Source organism: Nomascus leucogenys, chromosome 22a, assembly GCF_006542625.1.
Source record: "Nomascus leucogenys isolate Asia chromosome 22a, Asia_NLE_v1, whole genome shotgun sequence".
NCBI classification, from domain to species: Eukaryota; Metazoa; Chordata; class Mammalia; order Primates; family Hylobatidae; genus Nomascus; species Nomascus leucogenys.
The window spans coordinates 133,078,996-133,106,305 of record NC_044402.1 but is presented as its reverse complement, the minus strand read 5'-3'; the positions used below and the strand labels follow the sequence as shown (position 1 = coordinate 133,106,305).

General features: G+C 48.5%; 3 protein-coding genes across 7 annotated transcripts in view; 1 reads left to right on the top strand and 2 right to left on the bottom strand.

The window, feature by feature from the left end:
- Positions 1 to 14,123, bottom strand: part of EIF4E2 (eukaryotic translation initiation factor 4E family member 2) — a 32,259-nt gene extending 18,136 nt beyond the window's left edge. For 3 of the 4 annotated variants that reach the window (XM_012500982.2, XM_012500985.2, XM_012500981.2), the window contains exons 1-4: positions 13,963 to 14,123; positions 8,190 to 8,304; positions 6,698 to 6,832; positions 856 to 960 (exon numbers count right to left, since the gene is read on the bottom strand). In XM_012500982.2, the coding sequence (XP_012356436.1) occupies positions 856 to 960; positions 6,698 to 6,832; positions 8,190 to 8,304; positions 13,963 to 13,982 (375 nt within the window). In that variant the 5' untranslated portion in view covers positions 13,983 to 14,123. Of the gene's footprint in view, positions 1 to 855; positions 961 to 6,697; positions 6,833 to 8,189; positions 8,305 to 13,488; positions 13,902 to 13,962 lie in introns of those variants that run through there. The other variant, XM_030802746.1, reaches the window with a different exon arrangement.
- Positions 14,090 to 16,732, top strand: TIGD1 (tigger transposable element derived 1). Its single transcript, XM_004092051.3, has one exon. The coding sequence runs from the start codon at positions 14,825 to 14,827 to the stop codon at positions 16,598 to 16,600; it is 1,776 nt and encodes a 591-aa protein (XP_004092099.1). The 5' UTR covers positions 14,090 to 14,824; the 3' UTR covers positions 16,601 to 16,732.
- Positions 16,592 to 24,971, bottom strand: CHRNG (cholinergic receptor nicotinic gamma subunit). 2 transcript variants are annotated; one of them, XM_003274747.3, is made up of 12 exons: positions 24,861 to 24,971; positions 24,532 to 24,671; positions 24,239 to 24,283; positions 23,953 to 24,062; positions 23,142 to 23,297; positions 22,148 to 22,245; positions 21,586 to 21,786; positions 21,280 to 21,394; positions 20,972 to 21,086; positions 20,088 to 20,301; positions 19,779 to 19,909; positions 16,592 to 19,162 (listed from the first exon to the last, which is right to left on the bottom strand). In XM_003274747.3, exons 1-12 carry the CDS (start codon positions 24,913 to 24,915, stop codon positions 18,989 to 18,991), a joined length of 1,554 nt encoding a protein of 517 aa, XP_003274795.2. In that variant the 5' UTR covers positions 24,916 to 24,971; the 3' UTR covers positions 16,592 to 18,988. The 2 variants fall into 2 exon arrangements, with proteins under 2 accessions (XP_003274795.2, XP_012356431.2); XM_012500977.2 differs by lacking the exon at positions 23,142 to 23,297 and having other exon boundaries at positions 18,959 to 19,162; positions 24,861 to 24,915.
- Positions 24,972 to 27,310: the final 2,339 nt, after the last annotated feature.

Below are 27,310 nucleotides of genomic sequence, written 5' to 3'. Positions count from 1 at the left end.
GTAGCTGGGATTACAGGTGCGTGCCACCACACCTGGCTAATTTTTGTATTTTTAGTAGAGACGGGGTTTCACCATGTTGGCCAGGCTGGTTTCAAACTCCTGACCTCAGGTGATCTGTCCACCTCGACCTCCCAAAGTGCTGGGATTACAGGCATGGGCCACCATGCCCTGCCAAGAAGTGGGTCTTAAGGGCAACAGGAGTGAGTCAGGAAAAGCAGCTGAAGGGCACTGCAGGCACTGGGAAGAACATGTCTGTGCATAAACTGATAGGAGGGTCCACCCGCAGGAAAGGGAAGATTTAGAGATGACGGGAGATGAGGCTTGAAAGGTAAATGAGGTGCAAGATCATGTGAGCAATGAGGAGCTGTGTAAGATGGCTGGCGTGGATGTGACCACATTTGTCTTCTCGAAAAATGCCATGGCATCAGAATAGAAGATGCATTACACCAGGGTGCAGCCGAACACTGGCTCTGCAAACAGTTCTAGGTCTCCAGTTACTGCCTTTAAACTTATTTTCTTACCCACTTTAATCATATGTGTACTATGTAAAAATATTACACACACACACACAAACAAGTTCTATAAGGATAAAGGCAACTGAAAACAAAAATCCTTTAATGTTCTAATACCATTTTAGTCATAAAACAGTCTTTAAAAAACACCCAGCACCAACCCACAAAGACAAAAAATGGCATCAGTGCATTTCTCTAGAGGCTCGGGTTCCAGGGATATACTGAAGAGTGATGCAGTTTTGAGAGAAGACTTTAAAATACTTTTAACTTTGGCTGGGCTAACAGACAAAACAAAAAAACCCAAACTTGTTCAAAAAAGCAGTCAGAAGCCATTACTCCTTACCTCCCACATGGGTTTAATTCCTTCTTTGAAGAGATGGAAGTCACTGTGGCCTGTCAGGTCCCCGGGACGTACCATGTGGCTATAAAACCTCCAGAACTGCTCCACCTGCAGAGAGAAGACCCCAGAGTAAAAAAGATGTGCCTTTTATTTTTCTTTGAATGCATCCCAAGGTTGAGATTTAGTTAAGAACATAAGCATGGAAGACACTATACTACAGGCTGTCCTTTTCAGAGGACTCATTTTCATGTGTGGCACTGTGAGGGAAGACATATTAGAGGAAAAGCATATCATCTAGTTTGACAAAAGAAAAAATGTAACATTGGCAATACAAGAATAAAATCTTTGGTGAGAAATGCAAGCCTCAGCCAGGAGTTTTAGTTGGTGAAACCATGTTAATACGCACTCTCCCACTCAAGCTGCAGGGTAGTCATCACGTGCAGTGGACCAGATTTTTGCAAAATGGAAACTCTTTAGCCTGGAGGTATATTAAGTGTCACACAGCCTCAGCCTGAATGCATTTTTTAGAACCAAATCACTTACTGATCAAAGATTAACTGGCAAATATAGCATTTGCTGAATGAAATACCTCTTAGACCTGTTTAGTTACTAAGCATAAGTGATAGAATCAACCACATGTACCACACATACCACTCTACATCATGGTGCTGTTGCTAAGTCCAGGCCAATCCAAAATCATACAGGACTTAGCTTCTCATAGCTAGGGTTTAAGGCCCTCTTCTTAGCTAGAAAAATTATGTTTCTCCTTGCCGCTCCTTCACAATCCCGTGAAAAAACTAGATTTATATTTTTCCATCAAGTATATGCTTATTTGTATTCATCACAGTAGTCCCGTTTTTCTCATTAGTGTCACCCCCCCTCCTTTAAAAAAAGAAAAAAAAAAGAGACAGGGTCTATGCAGCAGTATGACCACAGCTCATCACAGCCTCTAACTCCTGGTGTCAAGGGATCCTCCTATCTCAGCCTCCCGAGTAGCTGGGACTACAGGCTCATTAGTGTCTTGATAGGAAAGATTATTTCCTTATTTACAGAGGATACCTAGTAAGTACTGGCCAGTGAAGAGGCACACTTTAGGAGGAAAGAGAAAACATGGAACATTCCGATGAGAAATAGCTGGTATCTGCCAACCTGCTGAGCAGGCTCTAAATCAACATACAGCAAGATACCACAACTATGGAGCTCACAATGGGTATTGAGTAGACAAAGACTCAGGTCATACTTCTAGATTTGGGGAGCACCTAAGGAGAAATCAACCTTACACTGTGTGAAATGGCTGTCCCTTTAGTTCCTCTCTGGCACAAGAACATGTGATGCATCTTACATGTTAAAAAGAAGTCAGAACTAACACCATCTATAGGGCTTCAAGGCAGTGCTTTATACTCAGCAACTGCTAAGCTTAGCTGCATATAGTGACTTGGAATAGTAAATTGTCATACGAATACAATCGGCAATAATCTAAACTTTTATCCACCCTAACATAGTTGAATAAAACCACATATACCCACTAGAACCAAGTACACCCACTAGTGGCTCATTGTGAATAAGGAACTGAAAGGTGAGGACAAAGTATGCCAACCATCTCCAGTTCCCCAGTCAATAATCACTTTAACAGTTTGGTCTCCCCAATCTTACAACTAAACTGCACAATCTTTTTTTTTGTTTGTTTTTTTGAGATGGAGTTTCGCTCTTTTTGCCCAGGCTGGAGTGCAATGGTGCAGCCTTGCCTCAGCTCACTGCAACCTCTGCCTTCTGGGTTCAAGCGATTCTCCTGCCTCAGCCTCCCGAGTAGCTGGGACTACAGGCACACACCACCACGCCCGGCTAATTTTTGTATTTTTAGTAGACGGGGTTTCACCATTCACCATGTCAGCCAGGCTGGTCTCGAACTCCTGACTTCAGGTGATCCACCTGCCTCGGCCTTCCAAAGTGTTGGGATTACAGGCGTGAGCCACCGCGCCCAGCCCCACTGCACAATCTTATATGCAAACCATAAGAGAGATGAAGTTAAATAGCTCGAGACTATCATTCATTCATTCATTCATCATTTGAGATGGGGTCTTGCTCTGTTACCCAGGCTGGAGTGCAGCGGTGTAATCATGGCTCACTGCAGCCTCGACCTCCCAGGCTCAAGCAATCCTCCTGCCTCAGCCTCCTGAGTAGCTGGGACCACAAGTGGGCACCACCATGCCCAGCTATTTTTTTTACTTTTTTTTGTAGAGATGAATTCTAACCCTGTTGCCAGGCTGGTCTTGAAGTCCTGGATTCAAGTGATCCTCCCTCCTTGGCCTCCCAGAGTGCTGGGACTACAGGCATTAGCTACTGTGCCTGGCCTGAGAAATATTATTAAACTTTAAAAGATTTGACAGTTCTAATTGAAACAAAAAAAAATAAGCATTCACAGACTCAGAATATGAGGTGCAGAAAGGACCTCAGAAATCATCTCAACAACTTGTTTTATAGTTGAGAAAAGTTTCAGGACTGAGTTGCTCTAACCGAGAGGGTCAAGCATCAGAATAGGTGATCTCTGATTACCAAGTCCAGTGCTCTTTCCATTTCAAGATGATGCCTTCCTAGTCACCCTGACTTCAAGAACTTTTCAATGTTGTTAATGATTAGGCTAAGAATCACTGGGAAACACTGCTTTCAATTTGATAAAAGGATTCATAATGTAATTATTTATCTGTGATGCATTTAATATTGTGAGCCATTTCCTAATGACCTGAATTACATGACAGACTTTATTTCTATTTTTCAGGTCCAGACCTACAGAGTCAAAATGACAGACTTTAAATACTGTCACACATCCAGTGAGCACGGATGAAGCCTTAACCCAAGATAGTCCTGATGATAAACCACTCCTTAACATATACACTGAAAGAAAAGAAAAACCCTCCTTGTACAATTTGGGTAAATTCTTATATGCTTTTTCTTTTTCCACAAGAGGGAAATAAAAATGCAAGAAGTATGCATAATTACTCCAAAAAAATCTTTTTTTGGGATAAGATCTCACTATGTTGCCCAGGCTGGTTTTGAACTCCTGGCTTCAAGCGATCCTCCCACCTTGGCCTCCCAAAGTGCTGGGATTACAGGCATGAGCTACCAGGCCTGGCCAAATTCTTTAAAATCAAATCTTAAACCCATCTCTTCCAAGGCAGTATTCCTCAAACTGGAATCAATTCCTTCTTTCCTCCAAACTCCAAGAACACTCTACATGCCTTTCCCATAGTATCACTTATTGTCTACCCTGTATTAGAAATTCCTGGGCACATCTTATTTCCGCAAGGACAGGATCTGTGCCTTCATTCCTTTTAGAAGCCTACTAGGGCCTTGAATTCATTCAACAAGCATTTATTGAACCAAGTATGAACCAGTGCACAAGCTAGTTTATTATTTCAAAAACCCCTAAGTTTGCCGATTCTAAGATAGCACTGGCGAACTAAGTAAGATATTTCAGCTTTAGGCTGAAATTTTATCAGCTCAGCATAGTAATGATGTTGATTTCATATTAAGCAGATTATAACTGAGTTGTAAGAGTATTGTAGATACAAGTATTAGATATGATTTGCAGTATTTTCCCCCATTTTGTAGGCTATCTTTTCACTTTCTTGATAGCGTCCTTTGAAGCAGAAAAGTTTTGAATTTTGATGAAATCCTGAAGAGATGGGGTCTCACTATGTTGCCCAGGCTGGTCTCAAACTTGAGCTCAAGTCATCCTCCTGCCTTGGCCTCCCAAAATACTAGGATTATAGGCATGAGTCACCACGCCCAGCCAAGTATTTAATCTTTTGCTCCTTGTGCGTTTAGTGTGTTATTTAAGAAGGCTTTGCCTAACCTAAGGTCATTAAGATTTACTAATATTTTCTTCTAAGAATTTTATAATTTTAGCTTTTACATTTAGGTCTATGATCCATTTTTAGTTACTTTTTGTGTATGGTGTCAGGAAGGAATGCAAATTCATTCTTCTGCACCTGGAAATCCAGTTGTCTCAGCACTGTTTGTTGAAAAGACGATTCTTTCCCCAGTTATGGTCTTGGTACCCTACACTACTGGTTTATTATAAACAAAGGATACAGATGAAGAGATGTGTAGGGCAAGGTATGTGGGAAGGTATGGAGGAAGGTTCAGGGAGCTTCTATGTCCCCTCTAGGCACAACACCCTCCAGGCACCTCCATGTGTTCAGCTATCTGGAAGCTTCTGTACCTGAGTTTCAATTATACTGGCTCCTCGACTTAATCCAGTGAATTATGACTGACTGGAGAATTTAAAAATTTTTTTAGACAGGGTCTATCTCTGTTGCCCAGGCTAGAGTGCAGTGGCAAAAAAATGGCTCACTGTAGTCTCAACCTCCTGGGCTCAACTGATCCTCCTGCCTCAGCCTCCTGAGTAGTTGGGACCACAGGTGCATGCCAACATGGCCAGCGTTTTTTTTTTTTTTTTTTTTTTTTTTTTTTTTAATGCTCCCCTTTTCTCCAAGCCAGCTAATTTTAAATTTTTTTTGTAGAGGCAGGGTCTCATCACGTTGCCTAGGCTGGTCTCAAACTCCTGGGCTCAAACAATCTTCCCACCTCAGCCTCCCAAAGTGGTGGGATTACAGGCATGAGCCACCGTGCCCCACCGTAACTTGAGACTTTAGATCAGATACTTAACCCAAGTTTTACTTTCCTCATTTGTAAAATATGGATAATAGCACTGACCTCATAGGGCTATCATAATGTTGGAAGGAAATTATACAAATAAAGTAGGTATTATATGTCCTTCCTCCTTAGCAGTTTGTTGTAGTATTTCCTACTGGAGTATTCTTTTCTAGTTTCTGCATTTTAAACAGAACTAATACTTCACCAATTTCAAGAAAATGACAAACCCCACATTTGAGTCTGCCCAGAGATTGAATGTACAGCACACACTGGGTACATAATAACCTTTGTTCAACTAGAGTGGTGTTAGTTGCAGATGGATTCTTGGGGTACACAAACCAAGTCACCTGGGAGAGAGATGAGACAGTCTGGGCTCTCTAACAGTACCCACAAAAGTAATTATTAGAGATTTCATTTTCTTTCTGAACACAGGAAAAAAATATTTTATGCATAATCATTAACACAGCCAAAACCCTAATGGGAGGTTCTTAAATACAAAACTTTCAAAATTTTTCACTTTACTGTCAAACTTCATGAAGATAGACACCATGTATTATAAACTTCTGTATTCATGACACTTTGAACTTAGTAAGGACTCCATAAATATATACTTAAAAAACAAACAAAACAGGGCCAGGTGCAGCGGCTCACTCCTGTAATCCAGCATTTTGGGAGGCCAAGGCGGGTGGATTACCTAAGGTCAGGAGTTCCAGACCAGCCTGGCCAACATGGTGGAACCCTGTTTCTATTAAAAATACAAAAATTAGCTGGACGTGGTGGCACACGCCTGTAATCTCAGCTACTCGGGAGGCTGAGGCAGGAGAACTGCTTGAACCCAGGAAGCGGAGGTTGCAATGAGCCGAGATCATACCACTGCATTCCAGCCTGGGAGACAGAGCAAGAGACTCTGCCTCAATTAAAAAATAAAAATAAAAAACCCAAATCTGTTCTTTTGTATTATGCCCTTCTGATCAACTCTACAATTCTCGTATTTGTTGATACCTACATGCTAACCATGGATATCTAGTGAGAAACCTAAGAATGAACAAATCTGACTCCGGAGACTCAGGTCAGTCAATTAAGAAAACCAGAATCTTAAATAGGTTACTAGGAAGGTAAATAAACATCATATCAATACAGGCATGAACGAACTGTCAAGGCACACTCCATTAATCCACCAAGAACTCACAGAGGCAAAGGTGCCAATCTGTTTGATATTCTGTTCATAGCTCTGTGAGCTCGTGGGACGGCCGGGGGTTCTCCTGGAGTACCAAAAAGTGTAGTTGTACTGCAGGGGATGCTCTGCCGGTCCAGGGACAACAGCCTAGAAGTAAAGAAGGTGTGTTAGTCCTGGTCATTTGTCACATGGTCTGAGACTGAGAGAACATTTTGCAGTGTCAATCCTTACCACCGCCACAATTAAAAAAGGATATACAACCTGGACTACCTGCAGTGTGCCCAAGATTCTGCTTACACAGCACATTTCCTCAGTGGTTAACTGATTCTAAATTCCTGTAACACTTCACCTGTGTTCTTATGGCCTTTGTAACTTTCTCCCTCATATAATAGGTATTTGTGTTTGTATCTTATCTCAGCATATGCCCAGTCCAAGCACTACCTCCTCTATGAGATTCATCACTGTCAAGTTACTTAACCTGTCTGTGCCTCATCTTCTTACCTGCAAAATGAGGAAAATAATAACAACCATCTCACAATACTGCTGAGAGGATCAAATGAATCAGTGGATATACAATGCTGAGCACAGTGCCTGGCACAGAGTACTTGTGCAACAGATGTCAGTATTGTTACTATTGGTACTATTAAAGGTAAGCCCCTTCCACAGTCTCATTCACCTTTGTGCCCTCTGAGCATCTAGCATAAAATGGCTTGCCCCTTGGAGAGTTACTCAATATTGTAGAATAAATGAATTAGTGATTGCTTTGATATTTCTTTTTTTGTTTGTTTTTTGAAACGCAGTCTCACTCTGTCGCTAGGCTGGAGTGCAGTGGCGCGATCTCAGCTCACTGCAACCTCTGCCTCCTGGGTTCAAGCGATTCTCCTGCCTCAGCCTCCCCAGTAGCTGGGACTTCAGGCATGTGCTACAGCATCCAGCTAGTTTTTATACTTTTAGTAGAGACGGGGTTTCACCATGTTGGCCAGGATGGTCTCGATCTCTTGACCTAGTGATCTGCCCACCTTGGCCTTCCAAAGTGCTGGGATTACAGGCATGAGCCACGGCACCCAGCCTGCTTTGATATTTCAAGGAAAAAATTGATCTCTCTCTCTCTCATTCCCTAAGTTTTCCCTTTTCCAAGTCACTTTCACCTTAGACTATTGCTGACTAAACTGTCTACAATTTCAAGGGGCATGTAGGATTTGAAACACTAGGTAGTGGCTTATGAAGCAGCTAACAGCCTTATTAAGCTCCAGGGCTCATCTCCTCCATCTCAGGCTAGGAGAATGTTGAGACCAAGGCAGCATCTCAAGATTCTGTGGCAAGAGAAAAGTTCTAGGTCCGAAAATGAATGTCAATGATTGCACAATGTTTTTCTGAGAACAAAGTCAGATATTCCAACACAGGATGCCATCAAGTTAATCTGGTATCTTCCAGATAAACAGATTCCACAAGATAATAAAGTCTCAAGTTCAAAGGCAACTACATCTGTGCAGCCAACACTCACCTTTCTCTTGCTACTGGTCTGATTCTTGTCTCGTTCTGTTTTTTCCTTCTCACCATCTTTCTGTGTGCTGTTTTCTTCATTCTGATCATGGTCCCCACTGTCATCATCTTTCAAACTGAATGGAAAGGCAACACAATACAATTCTGTGACGAAGTCAATACTTGCTTACCTAACAAAGCCACCAGGTCATATCAACTACTATGCAACCAACACAAAGTCACTCAAATTCAGGCCCTGAGATGTGAGAAGGGCAAAATAACACAGACAGGCAAATTAGGAGGATTAAACAAAAACGAAACACCCATCAGCTAACTTTGGAACTCCACAAAGCACTGTCTTTCAGTTTTCTAAAAAGCCACACAGAGAACCAGTTAAAGGGAATGCTTAAGGTATACAGTTTAAGGGATTGTTTTCCCTGCCAAAAATGGAGTAAAATATGAGAAGAGTCTCTAATGCTTTGACATTTCAAATGAAGGTTAAAAACATACTATCTGCTTTGCCACTTCTCCTTACCACCTCTTCTACACCCACTGTCACTACTTTAGTTTAGGCCCTCTTCTTCTGACATGTCAATCATATAATAAATTCCTCAATGGTCTTCCTGACACAAATCTCTCACTCTCTATCCATCCTTTCACTAGCATTATCTTTTTAAGTGCAAATCTGACATTTAACTTCCATGCTTTAAACTTTCAACTGTCCCTCGCTTTTTGATGCCTACCCTCTAAGACAAAGTACAGCAAAATCTAAGATCCTCTAGAATCTGACTCCTGCCAGCCAGGATCCTCCTCCTCTAGCAATCTATATTGCCGTATCAGTGCCATTTGCAAACACCACCCCTTCGGTCTGGACACCATTCCTCCCATGTCTGCTTTTCCTACTAGAGAGAGAGTTCCCTTAGAGCAGTGTCTTACTTCATCTCGGTATCTCCAGCACCCAGGGCAAGATGTTGCCTTAATATGCGGCACTAGAAGATGCTGAATAAATGGTAAACCAAAAGGAAAAATAAACGACTGAAAGAAAGAATAAATGTATTCTTGCTTCATAAGCACAGAGTCAAACGAACTTTAGGGATTACCCTTTCATGAGCAGTCAAACTACCTCAAGGCTTTCAGGTACACCTAAAAATCACTGGATCCTGACAAAAAGATAAATGGAAGGTGAGTTTGCAAAGACAATAAGAAAGCCATTTATTCTAGGGCTGGACCATTAACTCATCACACATCTTCTCTCCAATCATCTTTCTCACCCCAATTAACTGTATGTGTGGTCAAATGAAATTAGGCAGTTCTCAAGAATGGTACTAGAAATGCTCCAATTATAATTCAGATACTATCCTATGCAGATACATAAACACGTTGCAGGGTACTTTGTATTTGTAGTCTGGTTTTTTTTGCCCATGAATCCCCAGTGCCTAGTACATTAAAAGTACCCAATAAATATTAGAATGAATGAGCTAGTCACATGTTGGGGTGCCTGCTCTGCCCATTTCACAGCCCTAGCTGCAGGATATACTCAGGAGGTTATGCCCTGTGCCATGAACCTTCCCATCCCTACCCTGGTCAAGACACAACTAGGAAGGTCACCTGACCAAAGGGCAGTCCAGCCTGGGCAATAACCTATGCCCCAGAGCCTTGCTCAAAAATATGAGCAGATTCCTCCCCTCAGCGTTTCATCCAGGAGATGAAAGATCATAGACTCAGGAGCTGGGGCAGCCATATGGGCCCCATGCAAGAAAAGCCCTGAGACAATTAAGACAATGAGCAAAAGCAAAGAAAGCCAGTATGAGATAAGAGAATGGAGCAGATGAGCAGAGAAAATGGAGGGGAGTTTCATTTTGCTGCTAATGCTACCACTCTCTGGCTTTTATTCAGCCTCCCTGGACTTCCAGGAGACCATCATCTGTGCTTATGATATTCCCTTCCCCTTTATTAAACATTTGGTTTCCTTTTCAAAAGGAGCCTGTCTAGCACACAAGATCTACAGATTAAAAATTACCAACATCTACCAAGCATCTGTGGTGTGTATGAGCTACCAGAGTGCTTGTCCCCAAGGACCTAGCTGAGGAGAAAAGGTACACAGATATACCCACGCCTCAGCATGGTGCAACGGCCCCTGCTCTGCTCACATGTCCCAATATCATCTCCTTCCTGGTCCCAACAAACTCTTTTCACTCCAGTTGTATCACCCTAATTTTGGTGCCCCAATTTTATCCTTCTGTTATGCTCATCATGTGGTCTCTCCTCAAGAAGTCCTTCTTTGCCTAGTTAACTTGTCCTACAGGACTCAGATCGAGGGCCACTTTCTCTTGGAAACATTTCCTAACCTCTTCCAACCTAGGCTGAGTTGGGGTCTCCTCTTCTGAACTTCCCCATATAAATGTTTGCACTTGTTCCAGCTATACTCTCATGGCCAGTTCTGTCTCCTGATCAAGAACATCTCAAAGGTTCTTCTGCTTAGGCCCAGGACAACTCTCTTCTTTAGGACACACCCCTGGGATGCAAACCCTTTTCCTCTCTTCTTAGCTTCCAACTCCCACTATAGCCTCTGGGGTCCCTTGCATTTAGATCTTGGTTGAAGAGGGGTACAGTCATCCCAGCATCTTGTTTTTGCTAGCCCCAAGAAAAGTATATACCTTCCTTTCTTTTTAGTGGTTTTGCTGCTGATCACTACCAGGAAACAGAGAAAAAACTAACAAAAATAATTGTCAGAGAAGAAACAATGCTCCTGTGACCCCTGGACCACTTAGGGCGCCTTTCTAAGACAGTAAATGGGAACCCTAATGGACCTATATCTAGTGCTTTTATTACCTGAGGGTGGAACTAACCAACCACTCTGCCCTCTAAGCCTACATTTAAGGCAAATCTTACAAGCTACTCTTCCCAGCTTCAAGCTGGATTTGAGTCAAGATACAACTCAGACTGAAAAGTCAGTGCTCCCTAAACTCAGGCAGATAGCAACTCTGAGGCTGCCCAGACTGAGAGGCACTTTAGTTAGCTTGCTAAGCTTCTGCCCAGGTATTTCCTCACCCTCTGAACTAGACCAATACCTTGTGGGCAGGACCTTGGTTCAATTCATCTTAATACCCCCACCATCAGACAGTGGCATAAAACAAATCTCCGTTTAATGAATGGGTCTATAGAATCAAAGCAATGAGTGCCAAATAAGTGGTTTAGACAATAGTTAGGAATGGGCCCAAAGTTAACGATATCGAATAAAAAGCAAATGATGTAGAATATGGACAAAATCAAGTACATTTGTCTAGATCTGAAAACTATGTTTAAGTCAGGACTGCAGTTTTTGTGAAAGCATCTTAGGTTTTTACATATCAATAGGATCAATGGCAATGCGATCTAAAGACTTCATAGATCTACCTCCTCTCCACAAAAGCAATTACAATCAAAGGTTTCATTCAGAGGAGTCCATACAGTAATGGAGATTAGAGCTAATCTTTAATATGAGCCCATTAGATTATATACTATTGTACTCAGCTCCAGCCACTGGACATCTAGAAGGATTCTGGCAAACTGGAACATGTCCTTAAGAGCAATGTGGTGAAGAGTACAGATTAGTAAAGACAGCAATGTGGTAAAGACTCCAAATATGCAGCAATGGCCTAAACACCACAGAATTTCTGAATGAAACACAACATAAAAAAATAAAACTAGGGGCAGGAGTGCTGTTTTCAATTGCTAATTTCAAATGAAAGAAAGCTTTTCTTTTTTTTCCCTGCAATGCTAGAGGGCAGATGTTTAAAGATTTTGGCTCAATACAGTAGTTAATAATTCAAAGTAATTAAAATGACCCAGCTTCTTCAATCATAGAAGAGGTAAGAAAAAAAAAGAGGGCAAGTTTAATTTTTCTCAAAAGGTGCTTGAACCAAGGTTACACAACAAACCTGGGATAGCCCTTCCTTTGTCTTGGGCATTCCTTAACCTCAGAGTCTCACTTTCCTCATCTGTGAAAGGAGATAACAAGATCCCCTTCACAGAATTGTTAGAGTAGAAATAACATATGAGGCTGGGGGTGGTGGCTCATGCCTGTAATCCCAGCACTTTAGAAGGCAAGGTGGGTGAATCTCTTGAGCCCGAGTTCGAGATCAGCCTGGGCAACATGGTGAAACCCCGTATCTACAAAAAATACAAAAAAATTAGCCAGGTAGGGTGGCACACGCCTGTAGTCCGGCTACTCTGGAGGCTGAGATGGGAGGATTGCTGGTGCCCGGGAGGTCGAGTGGGCAGTGAGCTGTAATCACACCACTGCACTCCAGCCAGGGTGACACAGCGAGACCCTGTCTCAAAAAATATATATATATGAAAAATACCTAGCAAGATCCCTGTGGAAGTCCATTATTACCATTCTTACTGCAGACTCCCAAATGATTTGGGTAGGTTTGAGCTAGATGACCCATAAGATGTCTTCTTAGGATGAAATTTGATTTGTTCAAATCAGTGGAGGAAGGGGTATAAGGGTTCCAGAAAGCTCCACTGAGGCAGGATTTGGATCTGGAGCTAGGTGTTGCAGGGTTTACAATAGAGATGAAATGGGGCGGCGGGGGAGAGGTTCGTAGAGGGATAGGCTCAGTTAAACAGCAGGACAGAGAAGAGGTCGGGCAAAGACCTTCTCAAGTAGCAGAGACCTCTTAGCAACCAGAAAACATTCCTGAGGACCTACTTGCCTGGAGTGTTGGAAATCCAGTATTCCCTGAATTTGCACAGTACTCTCTGTATTAGAAAAACCCCAATTTCCCATCAAAAGCACCAGATCATAACCTAAACTAATAGTAATTCCACTTTAGTTTATATCGCAATAGTTAGCAATGTTCACAAGTATCTTTAAGCATTGCTGAGTGTGATTTGACCCTTATCACACCCCGGTGTGGCAGCAGGGTACTAGCCACTAATGTGGTTTGAGCAACAATGGCTTAGAGGTTGGGTAACTTTTCTACAGTCAAACAGATGGTAAGTGGTGAATCTGGGACTAGAAATCCAGGTTTTCAGATGAAGAGACAGTCGATTTGCTAGACTACTAGAAGAGAGGAAGGAACATATTCTACCTCAAGATACAATCCTTGGAGGGGGATAAGTAAAAATACTTCTGCATTTTCTCTCTGTACCTCCAAACTGATGCTGAAACTAGAAACCGGAGCGGGCAGGAGAGGGCAACAAGTATACGTAGGTCTTGGCGAGTGTGTTGGAAGACGGGAACGGGAGGTGAAGGAGAAAGAAAGTAAGAAGAGTCTCAGGAAGATAATTCCTAAGCCAGCCTTCCACCGCGTCGAGGGCAGCAGCCACATTACCGCATTGCATCCTCCAAACTCTACGACAAAGGGTGTTACCGTCCCCACTCTGCAGATGAGAAAACTGAGGCTCAGAGGGGAGAGGGAGTGTGTGGGGAAAGCTGGATTCAGAGGCAGCGCGGCCAGACTGCGGAAACACCCAAACCGACGAGGTCCCCACCCCTCCACGTCGCAAGCAATCCGCATCCACCAGGGCGGGGCGTCCGAAAATCTCCCCCTACCGGGTGGCACAGCCACCCCTCCCCCGGGCCCAGCTCTTCGCCCTCGGTTTGGACGGCCCTGGGGTCTCTGGGACCCCGGTATCCATTGCTCCCCAGCCCCCTCCTCCCCGCCAGCCCAGGCCAGGTCCGGCCGCAGCCGGATCCCGGCAGGGAAGCCGGTGCCGCAGGGTTTGCGCCGCCCCAGCCCCAGCGGGGGCGGGCGCGGGGGAACTGTTCGGGGAAGGGGCCCCGGGGGCGGCCACGAGCCACTCACGCGTCGAACTTGTTGTTCATCCTCTCGCCGCCGCTGTCGCCACTGCCTCAGGGAGTGACTTCCGCTTCACCGGGTCCCTCAGCCTTGGGCCCGGGTACTTCCGGTTTTGCGCGGGTCGCAACGGAACTTCGGCGCGCAGGCCGGGTTTGGGAGCGGCTATCTCGGGACGCCAGCCCAGGGCGGCTGCGCAGAGGGTTGGCCTCAGTGGCGGAGCTGGCTGCTGGCTTCAGCTCTGTCTCTGCCCAGGTCCTTGTGACCCGTCCGCTCTCCTAAGGGAGCGTGTCCTGGCCCCCTCCCGCAGCGGCTCGGAAAAAAGGCAGCACCGCGTCGTTGACAGCGCGGGCTCTGGACTCGCTGCTTGGTAAAAACCTTCCTCTTCCTCCAGTGCGGGACGCACTCTCCGGTATCTCTCTTGACCTCCCCCAGGCTTTCCTTTGTTGGCGGCGCCGCCACTGTACTATGGCATACCTCGTTTTATTACGCTTCGCAGATAGGGCTTTCTGAAAACAAATGGAGGGTTTGTGGCAGCCCTGAGTCCAGCAATTGTATCAGCGCCATTTTTCCAACAGCATGTGCTCATTTCGTGTCTCTGTGTTACATTTTGGTAATTCTCAAAATATTTCAAACTTTTTCATGATTTCTGTGTCTGTTATGGTGATCTATGATCAGTGATCTTTGATGTTGCTATTGTCATTGTTTTGGGGTGCCACATACAGCGTCTTTTATAAGACGTCCAACTTAATGTTGTGTGTGTTCTGACTGCCCCACCCACAGACTGTTCCCCATCTCTCTCCCTCTTCTTGGGCCTCCCTATTCCCTGAGACACAACAATATTGAGATTAGGCGAATTAATAACTCTGCAATGGCCTCTAAGTGCTCAAGTGAAAGGAAGAGTCGCACGTCTCTCACTTTAAATCAAAAACTAGAAATGATTAAACTGAGTGAGGAAGGTATGTCAAAAGCCGAGATAGGCCGAAGGCTAGGCCTCCTGCGGCAAACAGTTAGCCAAGTTGTAAATGCAAAGGAAAAGTTCCTGAAGGAAGTTAAAAGTGCTACTCCAATGAACACACGAATGATAAGAAAGCGAAACAGCCTTATTGCTGATATGGAGAAAGTTTTAGTGGTCTGGATAGAAGATCAGACCAGCCGCAACATTCCCTTAAGCCAAAGCCTAATCCAGAACAAAGCCCTAACTCTCTTCAACTCTATGAAAGCTGAGAGAGGTGTGGAAGCCGCAGAAGAAAAGTTTGAAGCTAGCAGAGGTTGGTTCATGAGGTTTAAGGAAAGAAGCCGTTTCCATAACATAAAAGCACAAGGTGAAGCAGCAAGTGCTGATGTAGAAGCTGCAGCAAGTTATCCAGAAGCTTTAGCTAAGATAGTTGACGAAGGTGGCTACACTAAACAACAGATTTTCAATGTAGATGAAACAGCCTTCTATTGGAAGAAGATGCCATCTAGGACTTTCATAGCTAGAGAGGAGAAGTCAGTGCCTGGCTTCAAAGCTTCAAAGGACAGGCTGACTCTCTTGTTAGGGGCTAATGCAGCTGGTGACTTTAAGTTGAAGCCAATGCTTATTTACCATTCTGAAAATCCTAGGGCCCTTAAGAATTATACTAAATCTACTCTACCTGTGCTATATAAATGGAACAGCAAAGCCCGGATGACAGCACATCTGTTTACAGCATGGTTTACTGAATATTTTAAACCCACTGTTGAGACCTACTGCTCAGAAAAGAAGATTCCTTTCAAAATATTACTGCTCATTGACAATGCCCCTAGTCATCCAAGAGCTCTGATGGAGATGTACAAGGAGATTAATGTTGTTTTCATGCCTGCTAACACAACATCCATTCTGCAGCCCATGGATCAAGGGGTAATTTCGACCTTCAAGTCTTATTATTTGAGAAATACATTTCATAAGGCTTTAGCTGCCATGGATAGTGATGTCTCTGATGGATCTGGGCAAAGCAAATTGAAAACCTTCTGGAAAGGATTCACCATTTTAGATGCCATTAAAAACATTCGTGATTCATGGGAGGAGGTCAAAATGTCAACATTAACAGGAGTTTGGAAGAAGTTGATTCCCACCCTCATTGATGACTATGAGGGGTTCAAGACTTCAGTGGAGGAAGTAAGTGCAGATGTGGTGGAAATAGCAAGAGAACTAGAATTAGAAGTAGAGCCTGAAGATGTAACTGAATTGCTGCAATCTCATGATAAAACTTTAACAGATGAGGAGTTGTTTCTTATGGAGGCGCAAAGAAAATGGTTTCTTGAGATGGAATCTACACCTGGTGAAGATGCCATGAACATTGTTGAAATGACAACAAAGGATTTAGAATATTACATAAACTTAGTTGATAAAGCAGCAGCAGGGTTTGAGAGGATTGACTCCAATTTTGAAAGAAGCTCTACTGTGGGCAAAATGCTATCAAACAGCATCGCATGCTACAGAGAAATCTTTCATGAAAGGAAGAGTCAACTGATGCGACAAACTTCACTGATGTCTTATTTTAGGAAATTGCCACAGTCACCCCAACCTTCAGCAGCCACCACCCTGATCAGTCAGCAGCCGTCAACCTCGAGGCAAGACCCTCCACCAGCAAAAAGAGTACGACTCACCGAAGGCTCAGATTGATCATTAGCATTTTGTAGCAATAAAGTATTTTTAAATTTAGGTATGTATATTGTTTTATTAGACAATGCTATTGCACTCTTGCTAGTCTACAGTATAGTGTAAACATAACTTTTATATGCATTGAGAAACCAAGACCATTCATGTGACTTGCTCTCTTACGTTGGTCTGGAACTGAACCTGCAATATCTTTGAGGTACGCCTCGACCTACCTCCTTAGGTTGCTCTATGGATCCCATGAGACCGTAACCTATAGTAACGGCAGCTAATGTTAACCTCTGAGTGCTTATTGTGTACAAGGAGCTAATCCTCTGCCCTCTGAGGCTTTCAGAGAGGTTGAGAGACTTGTGCCAGATACACGGCCAGTAAGGGGCTGATGGGAACCTGAAATGGTCCCACTGTCATCAGATTCCCTCCCTGATTGAAGTTCTTCCCCACTCTCCCTAACTCCTCTAGGACTCTAGAGCTCTGACTCTGCACTTGCTTCAAACACACTATGCATGCACAGACACAGACTCACACTGGAGTAAATAAAATGAACTTGCTGGTGATTGAATCCGAAAGACAGCAATCCTGTGCTTGGAGGGAGGGCATATTTCCAAGGTCCCCTCCTGCCAGCATATCCTGTTGTCAGGCCTTTATGTGGCACTTTCACTTTTTTTTTTTTTAGTTTTGTAATTTTTTTGTTTTTGAGACAGGGTCTTACTGTGTCATCAGGCTGGAGTGCAGTCACATGATCACAGCTCACTGCAGCCTAGACCTCCTGGACTCAAACGATCTTCCCACCTCAGCCTCCCGAGTAACTGGGACTATAGGCATACATCACCACGCCCAGCTAAGTTTTGTGTTTTTTGATAGAGACCGGGTGTCCCCATGTTGCCCAGGCTGGCTTTCTGGGTTCCTGGGCTCCTGAGCTCAAGCAATCCACCCACCTTGTCCTCCCAAGGTGCTGGGATGATAGGTGTGAGCCACCACACCTGGCCAGGAATGGATTATTTTTTGCACCTTATTTACAGATGAGGGAACAGGCTCAGGGAGCATAGGTGACTTGCCCAAGGGTGTCCCCTGGTTACCAGCCGAACTCGTGTGCTGGCTGTAATCTCAGAGCAGGACCTTGCTTCTCCCCTAGGAAGACCCCAGCTTATTGCCTTACTACCTGATTAGTGGGGTCAAGGGAGGCCAGTCAAAGTCTCCTCCTGGAATGAAGAGCTCAGTAGCTGTCTGTTAACTCCACACCTCGTCTTGCCTAGCTCTTCCTTGTCTTAACCATCCTTTGGGAAGAAGGGCCTGTTTTTCAGGCCGTAGAATGTTAGAGTGTCAGACTGGGTCAGAGTCAGGAATTCTGGACTTCAAACCTTGTTTAACCACCAGTGTTGTGTGGAGTCCTTCTTACTCTAGGCTCAATTTGCCTATATAACATGGGGAATAATGACTCTTGCTTGTCCATACTGCTGTGAGGAGCTCTTAATTAAAAAGGAGGCCAGGTACAGTGGCTTATGCCTGTAATCCCAAGACTCAAGTGGGAGGATCACTTGAGCTCAGGAGTTCAAGACCAACCTAGGCAACATAGCAAAACCTCATCTCTACTAAAAATTTAAAAGCAGTTGGGTGTAGTGGTGCATGCCTGTGGGGGGCTGAGGCAGGAGCATTGCTTGAGCCCCGGAGGTTGAGGCTGCAGTGAGCCGTGATCATGCCACTCTACTCCAGCTTGCATGACAAGAGTGAGGCTCTGTCTCAAAACTAAACAAAACAACAACAACAACACATCAAAAACTAAAAAAAAAAAAAAGAGGATTACTAGACTCAGGAAATCGTCTTGTGGTCAGTGGCAGAAAAATGCACATGAATGGAAAGGCCACTGGGGCTGTTGAGAATTGGGTGCTTATTGTATCCAGAGGGCATGGCGGGGGAGATGCCAGCTGGCATGGGCATGGGCTGCTGCCCTGCTTTGGAGAGAGCATCGGCTGCTACTCTTCACACCTCTCGTGACTGCCCTCTTTCAGGGAGAACTTGTAAAAGGGGAGCCAGTCCCAAGTCCGAAGGTATTATACAAAACAGTCCTTCGGGCTTCAGACTGATGGGAATGAATAATGCTTTGCCTAAGTGAGGGGAGTGCACTGAGTGGAGGGGTGGCTGGTGCCAGGGTGAGCTAGCCAATCCCGCGTTCATGCTGACTGCAGCAGCACACTCTAACCACAGCCTACCCCCAACCACTCCCGGACTCCAGCTCAGACTCTTTCCCCAGCTTTTCTCAGGGCCGTTTGGCTCACACAGCCCTGAAAGGCACTTCCCAAAGAGCACACTTAGGACCTCAGTAGGAGAACGTGGCTTATTAAGACTCAGTGTGACCCACGTGTGTGACTCCCACATGCCCCGCAGTGGTTGGTTGGCTCAGTCTGGTGAGGGCAGGTAGGGGCGTGGATCTCCAGGGAATGGCAGGGCCGGCACCCGGTTGTAGTGGGCCATGAGGAAGATGCCAGCCGTGCCACAGACGAAGAGCGAGAGCATGGCCAGGAAGCAGACGCGGTCCAGCACTCGGCCCACCAGGAACCACTCCTCATTCCCCTGAGGGTGGGAGGCAGGTGTGGGATAACCAGCGGTGGCACCAGGTCTTCCCTGGGTCCTGTTCTCATCCTTGGGCTTCCAGCAGGCCCATGTCTCCATTTCCTGGGGCCCTTCTTACCTATGTCCAGGTCCCAACTGGTGGCTAATTCCATGGCCCCCTGGCCCTGAGGTGTCCCCCCTGCCCCTGTTCCTTTTTCTTTCTTTCTTTTTTTTTTTTTGAGACGGAGTCTCACGTCTCACTCTTTCATCCAGGCCAGAGTGCAGTGGTGCGATCTCGGCTCTGCTCACTGCAACCTCCGCCTCCCAGGTTCTCCTGCCTCAGCCTCCTGAGTAGCTGGGAATACAGGTGCCCACCACCACACCCAGCTAATTTTTGGTATTTTTGGTAGAGATAGGGTTTTGCCATGTTGGCCAGGCTGGTCTCAAACTCCTGACTTCAGGTGATCCACCCGCCTCGGCCTCCCAAAGTGCTGGGATTACAGATGTGAGCCACTGCGCCCAGCCTCCTGTTTTTCCATCCCACTGCCCTATCTTGGCCACCCCACTCATCCTGTCTCTATCACAGGTCCAAGCCCAGGTACTCACTCCACCTCCACCCCACCCTGACTCAGCTTACATTGTCAAAGTGACTCTGCTGGTGCCGGGCACGGGCAATGAGGTTGCAGGCTTCCACACAGGCCTGGATGGCTGGGGCAGCCTGCTTCAGGCTGCCACAGAACTGGCTCGGCCCTAACTCTGGGCCTTTCTCTGGTAAAGAGAAAGGATAAGGTTTGGGAGTAGAATGGAGGAGAAACAGGCAGAGAAGACGGCCTCTCCTTAGGGACCCCAGCTCCTCGCTCCCTGACCTGGGCACTTCTCCAGCACTCATCTCCCCAGCTGGGGTCCCAGGGGAGGACTGTCCCCAGGCACACCTGCTGTGTCTCACCTAGCTTCTCCAGCGCTGCCGCCACCAGCCCTTGCCGCTGCCACTGCTGGAAGAGGAGTTCACTGCGAGGCAGGCAGAGGGCCACCTCCTCCCCAGTTGTGATCAACCATCCAGAGGAGCCATTCTGTAGCCGGGACTGGGTGTCCTGCACAGCTACCGGGGCCAGTGGGCGAACGTGCATCCTCAGCAGCTGGGGCAAGAGCCTCAGGAACACCTAGAGAGGGGGTGGCTTCACTAGGGCAGCAGGCAGAGCTTCAGAGCAGAAGCTGGAGGTTGGCGTGAAGGGCTTGTGCTGCTAGGCACCATGGAGGCAGCATATCGGGGCAGTGATGTGGCCTTGGTAAAGCTTTCTGTACTGGACACGAGCCTGGGTCCCCAAACTTCAGTGCACATCAGAATCATCAGGGCACTTGTTACAAACACAGATTCCTGCCCCCAACCCTGATGCTATTCTGGCCTAGAATGCCTGGGGCAGGCCTGGGAATCTGCATGTGCACCAAGGGCCCAAGCTGAAGGCTGCAGGTGGGTTACAGGTCACACAGACTGGAGTCAGGCTGCCCTGGCAGACTCCTGCTTTTTCGACTTTGTAGTGCACTTTCTTGGGCAGGTTACTTAACCTCTCTGCGCCTCAATGTCCTCATCTGTAACTGGAGACGATATGGGTTTTATGAAGGTGAAATACATTAACATTTGTAATATCCCTGGCACCCAGGAAGCAATTTCATTACTGTATTACTGTAATCGATTTTGGTCCATGCTTCCAGATACACCCAGGATGGGTGTGCTGTGGAATGCCACAGGTGAGGAGTACGGCCGGGGCGTGCGAGAGGGAGGCGTAGGGGAGTGGGCAGCAGGATGTTCAAGTGGGCAGGGAGGGTCCTTGCCTTGCGGACCCCTCGGGCCATGGAGTGTGTGTGTGGAGACCGCAAGGAGACATTGAGCACAACCACAGCATTCACGACAATGAGGATGGTCACCACCAGGAGGAAGGTCAGATACCTGTCAGGGTGGAGTGGGCAGGAGCTGGCAGCCCATACCATGATGCCACCCCCACCCTTAGTGGCTGCCCCCCTCAGGCCTCCTGAATTGAGGATGGTGGGGTGGATGGAGGGCAAGAGGGCAGTGCAGGAGGCCATCGTGCTCCCAAGAAGGGAGAGTGGGGTAGGCGGGTGGGCATGAAGACCAGCCTTACTTGCTGATGAGTGGCACCGCCTGGGAGGTTTCAGGCACCTTCTTGGCCACAAGGAAGAGGAAGACAGTCTGGGCCAGGAGCACGTTGATGGCGACGGTACACTTCTGGCCCCCAGCTACCCGTGACCGAGAGGTTCTCAGAGCAGGTTCCTACCTCCCCCACCCACAGAGGAACCCCTTACCCAGAAGTAGCCCACTGCCTCTCTCCTGGGTCATAATGCCACTCTGTGCCCCAGGTAGGGCCCACCCCGGCCTCCCAGGTATCCCCTGTGCTACTGGACGGCTCCCTCCCATAGGCTCCAGGTACCCTTGGCAGGAAGGAAGTAGATGAGGATGGCGACGGAGGAGATGAGCACACAGGGGGCGATGATGTTGATGACGTAGAAGAGGGGCTTGCGCTGGATGAGCAGGTAGAACACCACCTTCTGGTGGCCTGCCTCCTGGGCTGGTGCCGCTGGGTCCAGGAGCATCTTGGCTGGTCGGTGCTGGATGGCCCACTCCCCATTCTCTGCGGGCGGGCAGGCAGGCAGGAGTGGGCACAGGAAGTGTGGGCTAGGCAGATCCCTGCAGCCGAGTGACCCAGCTGCAAGGGCAGCATGCGCCCTAAGGAGCACCAGCAGGGGAGGCACCCTTGAGGGACAGAAGTGGGGTGGGAGATTGGATACTCGAGCCTCTTCTAAAATTGGAGTCATTATCATGAGGAAAGTCAGAGCTTTGTTGGACGTTTTAAAAAGCATATTTTATGGTTTGCTGTAGTTTTCATTTTGAGTTACATGGGAGGGATTTGACCTTGGTCCAGCCTTGACCATAGCTGGGTCCAGCAGGAGCCCTGGATGAGGCTGCCTGGGGAGCCCTTAGGTGGGGGTTACCTGTGAAGGCCTCAGGGTCAATGAAAATCCACTCGATGGTCTGGCCATCTTCCTGACTCAGCTGCAGATCAATCTCATTGGTGCTGTAAGTCTGGGACCTGGGAGTCACAGAGGAAAGAGGCTAAATGTGAGTGGGTAGACCTGCCATGACTGCATGGGGATGACCATCTGGGGACAAGTGTGCGCAGCTTTGCTTCAACAAAATGCAGCCCCACGCTTTCTGAGTTCTCTGTAAAACCCCAGTGGTGAGATATGGAGAGCAGGGGGACCTGGGGCTCTTTGGGGTCAGGAAGATTGAGTTGAAGGCCCAGGAGGCTGCAGGGCCCTCACCTGGCTGATGGGCCCAGGTCACTCTGCATTTGTCTCTCCCACTGCTGTCTGGCAGGAGGGGCTGATGATGGCAATGTAGAAAATACATGCCTACCTAAGGAGGACCCCTGTGTCTACGGAGGGGAGTCTCCCTGCCAGTTTTGCTTGTGGAAAAACTGCTCCTCTAAGATACAGGAGAACCCTCCCCCGGGCCCTCCTCCCCACACTTAGGTTTGAGGAAACAGACCCAGAGACCCCCAGGGGTGGCTTGGTTGCATACATGCTTCCGCTGGATTCCCTGCCAGGGCCCCTCTCTCACAGGACAGCCCCGCCTCCCTGTGGGCCTGGAGTGTACAGTGGTTTCGTGTGTGCGCAGGCATGCATCTTGTGTGCATGTGTGCCTTCTCACCCACGCACCCCAGGCGTGAATGTCTCCCCTTGGGGCACAGACGAGGAAACTGAGGCAGTAAAGGAGGATGAGTGAGGGGACTCGGGCTTAGCAGGGAGAGCTTGGGCACTTTCAGGCGTCTTAGCCTGAGATGGGCACAGAGGCCCAGGGGAGATGGAGCCAGGCCTGTAGGTGCTGCCAGAGCCAAGGCCAGAAGCCTTGCCCAGGCCTTACCCCACCACTGCCCAGGCCCCTCTGAGAGCAGCTCTCTTAATCCTCCCCAATAAATGGCCTCACTGGAAGATAAGGGAGCAGTTCTGCCAGTCGAAGGGGAAGTAGGTGACTGAGATAGAGCAGGCGGAACGGAAGATGGCAGGCGGCAGCCAGTAGATACAGCCGTCCGGGGACACGAGCACATTGCAGTAGAGGGCCACCTCGAAGACACCGTCCACACTGTGTGCACAGAACAGGCCAGGCCACGAGGCTGTGGGCTCAGCCCCTGACACCCCAGCCCCAGACCAGCCCCTGTGCCCCATGTGGATAGGGGCCTGGGGACATCAGTCCCTACCAGCCTGTCACCCCCTGACTGGTTCCCACCCGGACCACTAGGTCCCCCCCAGCAATCCTCCTGCCACCTCCCGCCCCAGACAGACTTCCTCAGGCACCACCTCCTAATTTCTGCTTCTCTTTCTCTCTCTAGTTTTAATAATAATAATAATAATAGTCATAATAGCGACTAACATGTTAAGCCCACACCATGTGCCAGCCCCCGAGTGATGCACTTTTCATGCCTGTCTTGTTGACTCCCACCAGCTTCTATAGGACCCGTCAGCGGCCCTGTGTTACAGGGAAGGGAGCAGCCCACCCAGGTGGCCCAGCCCAGAGGAGATGGAGCCTGGCGTAGGGTCTGGTCTGCTGGCCCTGGGGTCAGAGGCCATACCCAAGGCCCTGCCCTCGGCACCTGCTCCATCCAGTTCTTCCCTAGCCCCACAGGTGCCTGATTTGCACCCTCTGCTCATCTTTCTCTTTTCTCAGAGCCCCCTTGTTCTGCTGGGCCCAGACCCTGTGTGCTTTGTCCCCCACACCCCTGCCTGTGCCGCCTCCTCACTTGTTCTCCAGCACGATATCCGGCCGCCACACCATGGTGGACGGCACCCTCAGCACCCACAGGCCTTCGTAGTCTCGCGGATCCCAGCGCAGGCGATAGTCGCGCCACTGCTGCAGGGGGAGGGGCAGTTGCTAGGCCTCTGCCGTCCGCTGCACCACACCCCTAGGAGCGGGCATCCAGCGCAAGAGGACAGAAGAGGCAGGAACGGGGCAGGCAACTCTCAGGAGGCCTTGGGGTGGTGGGGTGGGACCCCTGATGGAAGGAGGGTGGCAGGGTGGCCTCTTACCATCTCTATCCAGACATTGGTGGTGAGGGCTTCCTCTCGCTCGTTCTGGGGGTGCAAGGGTGCAGTATGGAGGGCTCAGCCCCTGACTTCAGTGCCAGTCCCCACAGGCCACCAGTGGGGCCAAGCATCCCCCAGCCTCTTGATAGTACTCCCCCACAACCATGGGGGTTTTCCAGACCCCAGCCTGTCCGCTGCAGGGCCCTCCAACCTGTTGGTGGCTGGAGCTGCCCCATGCTATCCCCAGCAGGTCCGACGGCCTGGTGCGCTGAGCCCTCCTCCACCCTGCGGCTTACCAGGGAGATGAGGTTGGTGAGGGTTAGCTTCAGGCTGACATTGACCACATCCGAGTCTCGTTCCGCGGGCCTCAGGTTGGGGTCGTAGTTTTGCATCAGGTCTGCGAGCAGGCGCTCCTCCTGGTTCCGGCCCTGGGCCCCTGCAATAGACAGGCGTGAGCCTAGCAGGAGCTTGGAGGTGGAAAAAGCGGGGAGGCCCTGGGGGTGTGAAGTGGGGACTCAGGGAGCTGGATCCAGGGCAGGCCCCAATAGCCCTCAGACCCTCCATCCCCTGAGGCTGTGGACCCCAGCTCTGGGACTCCCCAGGCTGAGATTCCTTTGTGTCCCACCCAGGCAGACAGCCAGCAGCAGCAGGAGGAGCAGCAGCCCCTGGCCCCCATGCATGGTGCCTCAGCTCTCTGCAGTGACAGGGGTGGGACAACAGCTCCAAGGTCTGGGGCAGAGAGAGATGGGCTCTGGGTGTCATATAACAGCCTACACTCCCACCCCAGCCAGCCCAGCCAGCCTGGCCCAGCCCCACCAGCTGTCTGACCACAGCCTTGTCAGCTGTTCCAGGATGGACACAATGCTGGGCTCAGGTTACTTGGGCTGGAGAGGGGAACAGGGGCCCCGTCTGCCCCAAAAGAGACTTCCACCTTCCAGTCCCAACTCGGGCTCAGTTGTCCCAGCCCCACCTCCATGTTCCACATGGGGGCCAAGGACAGCCAGGGCCAGCTGGGTGTGGTAGGGAAGGCAGGTCGCCGAGGAACCTGACAGTGGCTCTAGAGAGGGTTGAGGTGGACACCCTCCTACTCCCTCCAGGGAGTCAGGATTTGGGTGGGTGTGAAGGCTGTTGGGTAGGCATGCGAGGGTTTGTTTGTTTGTTTGTTTTTTGCTGGAGTGCAGTGGTGCGATCTTGGCTCACTACAACCTCCACCTTGATTCTTCTACTTCCGCCTTCTGAGTAGCTGGGACTACTGGCACGTGCCAACACGCCTGGCTAATTTTTTTTTCTTCTTTTTTTTTTTTCTTGTATTTTTAGTAGAGACAGGGTTTCACCATGTTGACCAGGCCAGTCTTGAACTCCTGAACTCAAGTGATCCACCCATCTCGGCCTGCCACTGGGCATCCCCCTCACTGTGCATCCCCCTCATTCAGCATCCCCCTCACTCAGCATCCCCCTCACTCGGCATCCCCCTCACTCGGCATCCCCCTCACTCGGCATCCCCCTCACTCCGCATCCTCCTCACTCAACATCCCCCTCACTCGGCATCCCCCTCACTCGGCATCCCCCTCACTCGGCATCCCCCTCACTCGGCATCCCCCTCACTCGGCATCCCCCTCACTCAACATCCCCCTCACTGGGCATCCCTCTCACTTGACATCCCCCTCACTCTGCATCCCCCTCACTCAGCATCCCCCTCACTCAACATCCCCCTCACTGGGCATCCCTCTCACTCGGCATCCCCCTCACTCAGCATCCCCCTCACTCAGCATCACTCTCCCTGAACTTCCCCCTCGCTGAGCTTCCCCCTCACTGAGCTTCCTTTTCCCTGAGCTTCCTCCTCCCAGAGCTTCTCCCTCCCCCTCCCTGAGCTTCCCCCTCACTGGGCTTCCCTTTCCCTGGGCTTCCTCCTCCCCGAGCTTCCTCCTCCCCGAGCTTCCTCCTCCCTGAGCTTCCTCCTCCCTGAGCTTCCCCCTCACTCGGCATCCCCCCCAGTGAGCTTCTCTCTGTGTGGCCCACTTTTCCTGGAATTTACAAAGCCCTTGTTTCCTTCTCACTTCTGAGACCCTTGCCTTTCCATTTTGCTTTCTGGTCCCCCTAGATGCAGTTTTCTTATCCTCTTTTGCAGACCAGTTTCTCTCCACCTCTTTACTCTCCTCCATGCCCACACTTTACCAAATTCATCAATGGCCTCCGTGTTCAGGAAGCACTGCTGAAGAGTGGACCACCTGTCCCTGCATCCCCTACCCCCCACCCTCCTGTTTTCTCCCTTTCTGCTCTGGGATAGACGGCCTAGAAGCCTTCTTGGTGTTCTCTGAAGGGTAAATCATCAATGAGGAATGGCAGTTTCTTGGAGGGGTTACGTGTGCAGGGACAAGACCCATTCAGAGAAAATCATCTGTAGAATTGTCTAATACTATTTCTCCTTTGCCACCCTCTGTTATAATGGCTGGTAGAGCAAGATACTCATTTCCTAGTCTCCCTTCAGATAGGCTAGCCATGTGATGTTTTGACCTGCGGGATGTCTACTGGAGCTTTATGGAAAAGTTTTTTTTTTTTTCTTTGAGATGGAGTTTCACTCTTGTTCCCAAGGCTGGAGTACAATGGCTTGATCTCGGCTCGCTGCAACCTCTGCCTCCTGGGTTCAAGCGATTCTCTTGCCTCAGCCTCCTGAGTAGCTGGGATTACAGGCGGGTGCCATCACGCCCATCTAATTTTTGTATTTTTAGTAGAGAGGGGGTTTCACCATGTTGGCCAGGCTGGTCTTGAACTCTTGACCTCCGGTGATCCAGCCGCCTCGGCCTCCCAAACTGCTGTGATTACAGGCGTGAGCCACTGTGCCCAGCCTATGGAAAAGTTTTGCTTCTTGATGAAAGGGGTCAGAAATGGCTGGCCCTTTTCTGCCTGAACATAGTTGCTAAGTGTGCAGCTGTGGCTGTCAGCTCACACACTGGAGCCAACAGGTCTGAGGACGGAAGCCAACTTGCCATGGAGGCAGGGCTGGGCAGATGGCAAAATGCCTGGGTCCCTGATAGCTTTGTTAGACAGCTGAGCCAACATGATCACCTCTGCCTC

Bases quoted from the DNA above. Each gene is read 5' to 3' on its own strand.
- TIGD1 (XM_004092051.3), top strand. From the start codon at position 14,825: ATGGCCTCTAAGTGCTCAAGTGAAAGGAAGAGTCGCACGTCTCTCACT.
- CHRNG (XM_003274747.3), bottom strand. From the start codon at position 24,915: ATGCATGGGGGCCAGGGGCTGCTGCTCCTCCTGCTGCTGCTGGCTGTC. The intron at 24,284-24,531 runs GTAAGCCGCAGG...TTGCACCCCCAG, and splicing joins TCACCAACCTCATCTCCCTG to AACGAGCGAGAGGAAGCCCT. The intron at 19,163-19,778 runs GTAAGCTGAGTC...TCCCACCCTCAG, and splicing joins AGCAGAGTCACTTTGACAAT to GGGAATGAGGAGTGGTTCCT.